Below are 9,869 nucleotides of genomic sequence, written 5' to 3' on the forward strand. Positions count from 1 at the left end.
TATACTATATTGAAGGCCTAAATTTATGATTAGATAACAGTTCTTTTATTGGTTTGTTATCACACTTACATTGACTTTGTATCCATTTAAATACAGACAAACTGCATGCTGAAGACCTTTGGCATGAGCTTCACAGCTTACTTGCATACCACTCTTTCATTCCCAATCTTCATGGAACTTTTGCACCTTTCCTAAGTTTGCCTAAAGAAAACAACCTGTGTGTTCTTATCGAGCAATTACCTGTCACTAGTCTTGCACTTGCGTGCTGTTCATGATGAATTTTTGAATCTGATTCTTCATCTTATTCTCCAATTAATATTAAGATAGCTTTCATGTTTCTCTTTGCAGATAGAACTTTCAGTTGACAGGTTCCTGCAGTTGTTAGATCTAGAGAAATATTCAATAACATTCAAGGTAGAAGAGGTAGGCATCCTAAATATCTAACTTTTGTTCCTCAGGAATGAACGATATTTCGTTAACTCGCGCAGATTTTTTCTTAAACACTGCTTATACAGGTCGATATGGCAGCTCTTAAACACATGACAGACGAGGATTTAAAAATAATAGGCCTTCCTATGGTAATCCTTTCATTTCCAGTGTTCTCATGAATCACTTGTTATAGGATTTTTTACAATTAAATAAAAGAAAATCGACTGAAATTGTGTGATATTAACTATATATTTTTGTAAAAAAATAAGATTGTTTTATAACTCATTCATGTGTGCACTTGCAGGGTCCTAGGAACAAGAACTGTTGGCTCTCGGACCCAATACACGGTCGGTCATCTTAATTGGGATAAGATGTTCTTGTGTTCTTATCATAGAATCTAACATTTTATACCTTTGTATTCTTCCATGTGAGTCATAATCATGGAATCTAACTTGTATTTTCTGTATACTTTAGTGTTGAGTTTTGATTCTTCCTCTGTTCAAGTCTTGTCATTTTTGTTGAAAAATGGTTGCTTTCCTATGTAGGTGCCACAGGTCATTTGCAACTCATGGGTATATCCTCACTCTTCTCAAGAGCAATGGATGGCTTTCCTTGCATGAAGGATGCATACATTTTCATGTAATGTAATTTGTGGATATTGACTTGATGTGTATCTCTATTAGCTTTTTTTCATGGAATATGTAATATGTTACAAGAAGAATATTTGTGTTAGTTACTTTTGGTTATTTGTAAATAATGAGGTGATTAAATACATCGGTGCTTTTCTATTTGTGATTTGTTGGGTGAATTTATAATATTATGATAATTTTGTACTATTGGGATTTAGATTGATGTCACTCTTGCTCGATCATAATTTACAAACAACATTAAAAAAATAAGTGTTATTACAACAGTTTAAGATTCAATGACATCGGTTTGGAAGCGTTGTCGTTAAATGTTATTACAACAGTTTTAGCATCAATGACATCAGTTTGGAAGCGTTGTCATTAAGTTTTATTACAACAGTTTTAGCATCAATGACATCGGTTTGGAAGCGTTGTCGTTAAGTGATATTGTTGGTGCAATCTTTGCCCCAAGTGCATTGAGTTTCAATGTTTGGCTAAACCATGTTTAAAGTTAGGCAATACTTGTGATCTAACATGTGTGATGCAAGTTTGCAGGAAAGTCCAGGTTGAAGACTTGGCAAAAGAAAAGTCCAAGCGTGGTCTTGGCAAAAGAAAAGTCCAAGTGGGAAGTCTTGGCAAAGGAAAGTCCAAGTGGGAAGTCTTGGCAAAGGAAAGTCCAAGGTTGGTCTTGGCAAAAGAAAAGTCCAAGTGGGAAGTCTTGGCAAAGGAAAAGTCCAAGTGGGAAGTCTTGGCAAAGGAAAAGTCCAAGTGGGTAGTCTTGGCAAAGGAAAAGTCCAAGTGGGTAGTCTTGGCAAGGAAAAGTCCAAGTGGGTAGTCTTGGCAAGGAAAAGTCCAAGGTTGGTCTTGGCAAAGACTTGACATGACGAAGCTGATGGAAGCATCTCAAGCTAGTGCGAGGATGATGGAGCATCCAGGGAAGGCACGAGGCTATAGGAGGTGTTTGAAGGCCGAGGTCTAGGTCAAGAGAAGCTGAAATGAGATTTTTCAGCTTCACCAGTCGACTGGCCCTGCCAGCAGTCGACTGCTCATAAATCAGACGCACACAGAAAAATCAGTCGAGCCAGAGGAAGACAGGAGTCGACTGGGCAGTCGACTGGCCCTGCCAACAGTCGACTGATGCCAGTCGACTGGTCTTGGATCAGTCGACTGCTATTTGAACGTTGGAGAAAGATGGCAAGCATTTAATGCGCTTTAATGCAAGATTTTGTTGCCGATTGAAGCCATCAGTCGACTGGCCCTGCCAGCAGTCGACTGATGTCGAAGAATTATAAAAGAAGTCTGCTCGAGATCAACTCAAGAACTTCTGCTATTCTTTTATTCTTTAGTGCTTCTTTTGAGAACTTGTTGTTCTCTGATTCTTTGCTTTCTTCCTCTCCTCCTAAATATTATTTCACATCATTTTGAGGAGAACGAAAAGGTTGTAAAGGTTTCTCCGCCTTCGAGGTTTTCGAGAAGGAGACGATTCATAGTGCAGCGGGTGTGTGCGTGCGTGTGGATCCTTGGATTAGTCACCTCTGCGGAGGTGGATACCAAGTAAACGAACCGGGTTAGCGTTGATCTATTATTTTCTCTATTATATTTTACTTCCGCTAACACTCTTGCAGAACCAAGAAACCAATCGAAGAAGATAATCATGAGAAAGTATATGACACTCATATAAAATGCTCATGGCGGGTCATTCAGTATACATTCTCCAATACATACCCATGTGTGAACTTGATATCTCAATCCATGACTTGTGAGATCCTAACAGTCTCGTCGCATTAACATTGTCCCTGAATGTTAATACTCGACTAGGAATAATTTAGAGTAGTGTTCTTTATATCATCTCACTATCGATTCATCTAATCGATTGATATAGATATGAACACTCTACTCAAGGACGCTATTATACTTAGTTATTTGGCACTAATACAAGTAAGTATAATAAACACAAAATGCCTTTATAAAATATAGAAATATGATACATTTGAGTCCATACAACAATCATCAAATGATTAGCTCTAGGGCTCTCACTAACAGCACGGGCGTGCCTGTGAGGCACGGCCAGGCAGAGTTGGTGTTCTGTTGGGAGGCACGGCCATGCCTGTCTCCTCTGTTGGGAGACACGGCCATGCCTGGGAGACACGACCGTGCCTGGGAGGCACGGCCATGCCTTGGCGTGGCTCTATTGAGGAAGCACGGCCGTGTCTGAGAGACACGGCCATGTCTGGCTGCTGCAGGAGGAAGGCACGGCCGTGCCTGTAGGGCACAACCTGGACTTGTTGAGCTTCTATTTGAGGGCACGTCCGTGCCCTTAAGGCACAGTCTCAGGAGGTGATAGACACGGCCCTGCCTGTGAGGCACGACCCTGTTTTGTCTTGTCTTCAATTAGTACTCCATTTCACCTATTTTACTCCGTTTTCCGTCCTGAAACACACAAATACATGAGCAGTCCTCCGAACTAGGAAATAAGGAATACAATGCCAAATGCACAGATAAAGGATGTAATGTACGCAAGATATAGCATGAAAAGTAGAAAGATATGCGAATAAAGTATAAGAAACAGTTATAAACTCTATGCACATCATCTTACTGCAGACAAAGAAAAAGGAAAGCAAATTTGAAGGAAGGCGACAAGGGGATGCGTGATGGTGTGTGTGATGCCTGTACTATGGAAAGCCTTGGGAATTTGCTAAGAGCATATTAAGATTTTTTTAATTGCTAAGAAAATTTAGAGATTTTACTTTCTATTCATTGTTAAGAAAATCTCATAAATTATTAGTTTTACATATGTTGGGTATCATCTCGTATTTCTGTTGCTAATGATTAAATAGATTACTTTTGGTTAGTGTTTGTTAGATATTATGATTCCATGTCTTTTCAATGAATATGCATGAAATTCTTAAGTCATAAAATGAACTAATGCTTAACTAGGTTTTGAGATTGATACTTTTGGCGCATGAGATATACTATGTGATACATTGTATGTAGATTAGTTTTAAAGAGTGCAAGAAGTTCATTTATGATCCTTTGCATGCAAATATAGTTAGAAATGCTTTAGTTTGCTTTAGAATTTAATGGAGTGTTTAAATGAAGTTTAAATCTATGAATAGTATATCAGAGGTTCTGAAACCTGATTATTATTTGAACATAATAGAAAAGATTTCCGCACAAGTTAGAAAATTTTAAATTATTGCTAAATAGAGTAGCAATTCAAATAATACAAGAAGTAAAGTGTAAGAAAGTAACCCGGCTCTTAGAAAGCATGAAGGGCGGGCGTTACAATAGATGGAAGCGACTCTCCTAAGCCGAATGAGTGCTTGTGCATGATGGTGGCCACCAAATATGGAGGTGGAGATGGTAGTGTCTCTCTTAAATCGGATGAGGGCTTGGATAGAGGTGGAAATGGTGGAGATCCTCTAGGAAGAAGACGACCCCTACCCTATATATGAACTTTGCCTTTTATGCTCCCCAAATGAGTCAGCTCATGCCACGGCCATGCTAAAAAGCACAGTTAGGCCGTGTTGACCCCTAGAGTGGAGTTTGTAACCTCCAATGTGGGACACGGTCATGCTAAAAAGCACTGTCAAACCATGTTAGCCTCTGGAGCATTTTGTTGGATTCTAGCAAGGGACATGACCAGGTCGTGTCAGGGGACACAACTAGACCGTGTCAGTTTATATTTCCTATGTTTGAGCCCTCCTTTAATGACTACAAAGTAAGGTACATTCACATTTCAATAAAAAAAGACTATCAATTAGGATGGAATTTAAATAAAGCTTAAAATAAGTCCTTACTCATAAAATATGATATAAACAAGGAATGAAACACAAGAGAGTTCAAACATTAAATATAAGAGTCAAAATAATATATTAAATGGTTGTTATCAAAATCTCAATTCTCAAATATATTAACTAGTAATTCCTAAGTTGTGGAATTTTTGATATGCTAAGGAATGACACAAAGGGGTTATTGCATATAACTCTAATGTGATTTCCAAGAAAAATGTATTTTTGAATGGCCCTTTCCTTTTGTGGAAGTTTTAGAAAAAAAAATTATAAAATGTTCTAACTTATTCATTCAATGTAACTTTTTCTCTAAAGTTGATGATTGCATCTTTCTTCCAAAAGTTAATGCGATTTTTTAAAATTTCTATGGTATAACAAAAGAACAATTGAGCATTGTAAAATTCAATCAAATAGCTTTCGTAAAACTAAGTTAAACTAAATTGTCACTAATGCTACAACATTTGACCCAAGAAAATAAATAACCTAAAAAATATTACCTTTGGAGATGATAATGGAATCTTTGACATTGTCACAGGAAGTGATTTTATAACTGGATGAAAAATCAAAAAACAAATTAAAGTTTTGTCGGAGGGAGTTTGGCCTGGAGGAGATTACGAAGTCTGGATGAGGACTTTTGGCCGAAGAAGGGAAGAGAGTTATGATTTCTCACGGGAGAATGGAATTGGCTGAAGAAGGAACTCAGAAAGGCAGTGAAAGTGGTGAAGCAGGTGATGTAGGAGCTTTGAGCAGCCGGCAATGTTACGTTATTTGAGTATTCCATAAAGTTGCCAACATGGTTCAATAAATTGCTGTTCTTTTTTCTTAACAATTTGACACCTGGACTAGAGTAGTGTTGAAGAGTGCTCCTATATTGTTGTTGGACGAGGGTAGCTCTTCTATAGAATGTGAATCAAGTGGAGTAGTGCAGGAAGCTAGCACTTGGCGCGCTGATTATGGGTAGCAAAACCACAATGCTTATTGCGCATCGCGCAGCCATGAGGAGGAATGCAGACAGCATTGTTGTGCTAAATGGTGGAGCAGGGGCACGCACGAGTCCTTAGCGCAGATGTGAATGGCCTGTACGTAAGGTCGATGCAACCTCACTTCAGCAAAGGCCTTCGTCAGCGTCGGCAGTTTTTGGTGGTACTTGTAATCATTTGGTTGTCCGTGTTTGGGATGTTAATAGCCGGCAGTGCTAGTGAGTATGATGATGATGCATGTCAACAAATTGGAATTAGTTTGATCATTCGGGGACAAATGAGGAAGTGTGAGGCAGCGTGTGTGATTGGAGTGTTGTGCAGTAGGTCTTTTGGAAGGCTCTCTCATAATGTATTATGAATGTTTTTTGTTTTTCTGGAGGTGTTGGCTTGGTTGAGGAAAACAGAGGAAATAAGCAGAAAGGAAAAAAGAAATCACCCTTTACTAGTCTGAATCACAGCTAGACTAGGAGCTCGTGGCCACTCGTGATTCAAAGTCAAGTGCAAGCTCTCGTCGTCTGTGAATCCATGGAGGAAGCTGTCTGGATTTGCAGCAGAAATTTCCAATAATAAACTTGGCTTCTTAGCTTTAATTTAACACAGAAACTGACTGAAGTCGTCAAAAGCCAATAATGAAATCAAACTGAAAAAAAAAACAATAGTTAGACAAGTATGACATTGGTACTTTGTTGATGCCATCCCAAATGCCCAGGATAACATTTATAGAGATGAAAGGAAATATGATTTGTCGCGGTCTTCATTCGCAAGCTATTTTGGTGTCAAAGCTACCGAGGCAAATAGCAAACGCCTGGAATGCCGATATAGGATAGCCATAGTCCATTGTGAACAGATCCTTCCCCACCTTGCCAAACTGGAGAACAACCTTTTCGTCCTCCTGTGTGGCTGGCCCATTTTCTACAGAAGCAACCAACTGGAAGTTCTTCACCGATGCAACAGTCACGCGTCCCCTAAAATTCAGGCACCAGCACTGAAGCTGTTCGTGCCATCTTGGATTCTTGTTCTTTAAAATCAAATTATCTTCTTTCATACCAGTCAATGATCCCAAAGAGGTTTCTCTGATGAATGACTTAGATCTGAAGAAGGGAAAGGCTTCAACAGTCGAATTATGCAGTAATTCTGTCTGTGTCGGAGCCACCCCTCCTGGTTGGATTGAAGAAGCAGGTATTGAGTCCATGACACATTGCATTCTTCGCGGACCTCTGGAGGAAAATCATAATGAATGCACATTTCATAAAGCAAGCAAATGATTTTACAAAGCAAATAAATTTAATGCAAAATTATGTTTCTTCGAGTTGGAAATGGCATCATAGTACAAGATTAGGTAACCAATGCCACATATCTAGTCAGTCCAAGAAACACGTGCTTTGGGAGGGAGCAACGCAAACTTGCCTTTGAATAATGTAGAGACAGCATGAAATGTTATATAGTAGACAAACCATGCAACTGGCTACAAAAAAGTGCATGTAAAACCAATTGTAGATTTTCATGGTGTATTCCTCTAAACTTTCTAATGGTGATCATATTGAATAACCTTTTGACGCAATGGCCTTTCGACACAATGGTCTCAATGTTTTTTGGACAAGTTCACTTGACCTCATATTTACAACTACTGACTAGCATGATTTTCAATTTCAGATTATTATAATGATTTTAAAATAAGTCTGTTGCTTTTCCCACAGTGTACTCCATGTATATAACTTTAATGTACAACGAGTATAATGACTGCCTGCAATAATGCAATTTAAAAAAAGAAAAAAAAGGAGAAGAAAACAACAGCAATAGAAGATCAATTGCTCAGTAACAGCAATTTTTTAACTCACTTCTCAAGACTAAATTGATTCTTGAACAAAGCATGTCTTAACGCTCATAGATATTTTTATTTATTTACTTTTCATGTTCAAGGAACTTTGAGATGAAACATTAATTATTTAACTTGAGATAAAATATCTAAGAATGTCATTTACAGGCAAAGTTGAATTTGACACTTAAATGCTCCAAAAGTTAATGAATAATTCCAAAATGAGAGGTGGGTTGAATAGGATGATATATTGCTCGTTCCCATTCTAAACACTAGTGCAATGTCAAGGTACATTTAACAAAGGAATCAGGATGACAAGGACAAAGACAAAGACAAAAGAGCACACAACTGGAATTTATAAGCGTAGAGATACGTATTGAAGTATGCAACAACATTAATCTCCAGAAGGATATAAACCTTCAATAACCTTTGTTCTTCTGGTGGCAAGGAGAATAAAAGTTGGCATACTATTTACCTGGAACCCAAGACATTCAACTCATAAGAAATGTGTGCAACTGGGTAATTTCCAGCAGGAATCCTGGGAGAGATTTGTTTGGAACCAACTTTATGAGTGGAATTACTTCTTGAGATCACAGTTCCAGCATTAGGTGGCTGAGCATCATAGACAATGAATTTTGTTCCCAGGAAATTAGATCTGTAAAAATCAGGAACTAATGCAATTAATCCTGACTTAAAAACAAATAAATTCTCTATTACAGATAACAAAGTTCTTGTCATATTTTGCACATGTATCTGATGGAAAAGAACTTAAAATCTCCAGTTTAAGATTTTACACATTATGGAACTCAGTAAATCTCAGGAAGTACATAAGATTTGTAATAATAGGATGACCTACTTGCACTTTGCTTCAACAACCAGGTAATTTGAAGGCAATAACCAAGTTCTGAAATTTGAGGCATACATATACACAACAATTGTTGTAACTAGAGTGGATGAATAGCCATTGCCTATGTCTTTGGAACACAAAGGTCAAAGAAGTTAGAAGAACAAATTCAAGATACAATCTATGTATTCAGGAGTTCAATCTAGGTTAACACAGAAATTAAACTAAGCCATTCCTATTTATATTGACAATACTTGAATCAGACTCAATTTTATAGCAACAGATAAAAGGCACATGGAGCACATTCCAGTTTCTCTAAATCATTTAACACTATTACTGTACACACACTTGCCCTTCGTAAACTCCAAAGATTGAATCCTGATTAGCAAGCAACATCTTCATAGAAGAAAAAAATTGGACAGCATTTGACAATCACCTTAATTTCCCAATATATGTGCGACTTCCCTTTGACATGTCAAATGCATCAAGAGAAATGAGATAGTCTGTGCATGTAGCCCGCCGACATTTTCGTGCAGAGAGGAGGAATTTGCCATCATCTGTCAATGCTGTTAAAGAATGCATTAATAAGTGATTGGAATAAGAAACTACAGAATTCAAATAAGAGTTAAGCAAGCAAAAACTGATATATTTTTCAAGAAGTCTACTGAGTTAAAGTAAAAGGAGAGAAATATATATATATAGCAGCCAACAGTATCTCCCAAACTAAAATATATGATCATGGTAATTTGTTCTCAGCAAAGTTGATGACCCTAAATAGAAGAAAGCATGCTAACACATGTTATGTGAAACAGAATTTCAATTATGTTAAAGGAAATAAATCAAGGTTGATTTGTTCTAATAACAGAGAAAAAAATCCCTAAACTTAAGGCAAATCTCAAAATTATGGGAGAAATATAACAGATAAAGAATAGCTTCTAAAAAGAACAAATTATAATACCACTAATTCGGGATTTATTCAATTAACTTTCCAACACTCCCCTAGGGCTGGTAAATAGGTACCTATCATTCCGAACTTGCTGATGCGTAATTCAAATCCCAATTTTGGCAAAGGTTTGGGTTGTGCCCTGACGGTTGTTTTACACACAAGAGGAAGGGCATCTCATTTAGGATAGTTCTACAACAACAAAAAAAATCTATAGCACATACACAGAATAATCCAATCATGTTATGGAACAATATAAGCAGATAAAATAAGCACACTCGATCACAATAATAAATTCCATTCTCAGACAACACTGATTAAATATAACATCCATATCACAAAATGCAAATAGATATAAAAACCAATAACCTTTGACTAACAATATGCATAACATAATAAAACCAATGTAGTTAAATAAACAACAAGACTGAAGCATTATC

At 37.4% G+C, this 9,869-nt stretch overlaps 1 protein-coding gene and 1 long non-coding RNA gene across 3 annotated transcripts; one reads left to right on the top strand and one right to left on the bottom strand.

Annotated features, from left to right (window-relative positions):
• The first annotated feature begins 45 nt into the window (after positions 1-45).
• On the top strand, positions 46-1,177 carry LOC141831395 (uncharacterized). Of its 2 annotated transcripts, none has more exons than XR_012602056.1 (5): positions 46-217; positions 349-423; positions 516-578; positions 734-776; positions 975-1,177. It is a non-coding gene; the product is annotated as an uncharacterized LOC141831395 (long non-coding RNA). The 2 variants fall into 2 exon arrangements; XR_012602057.1 differs by having other exon boundaries at positions 984-1,177.
• A 5,257-nt stretch (positions 1,178-6,434) lies between these two features.
• On the bottom strand, positions 6,435-9,048 carry LOC141831757 (tubby-like F-box protein 6). The gene is made up of 3 exons (XM_074719163.1): positions 8,923-9,048; positions 8,118-8,297; positions 6,435-7,043 (listed from the first exon to the last, which is right to left on the bottom strand). The coding sequence occupies exons 1-3, from the start codon at positions 8,958-8,960 to the stop codon at positions 6,581-6,583; spliced, it is 681 nt and encodes a 226-aa protein (XP_074575264.1). The 5' UTR covers positions 8,961-9,048; the 3' UTR covers positions 6,435-6,580.
• Positions 9,049-9,869: the final 821 nt, after the last annotated feature.

This window comes from Curcuma longa, chromosome 7, assembly GCF_044706935.1.
Source record: "Curcuma longa cultivar G26 ecotype Majalengka, Jawa Barat chromosome 7, ITB_CL_G26_1.1, whole genome shotgun sequence".
Classification (NCBI taxonomy): Eukaryota; Viridiplantae; Streptophyta; class Magnoliopsida; order Zingiberales; family Zingiberaceae; genus Curcuma; species Curcuma longa.

Bases quoted from the DNA above. Each gene is read 5' to 3' on its own strand.
- LOC141831757 (XM_074719163.1), bottom strand. From the start codon at position 8,960: ATGTCAAAGGGAAGTCGCACATATATTGGGAAATTAAG. The intron at 8,298-8,922 runs GTGATTGTCAAA...TGATTTTTACAG, and splicing joins ACATATATTGGGAAATTAAG to ATCTAATTTCCTGGGAACAA. The intron at 7,044-8,117 runs GTAAATAGTATG...ATTTTCCTCCAG, and splicing joins TTGAATGTCTTGGGTTCCAG to AGGTCCGCGAAGAATGCAAT.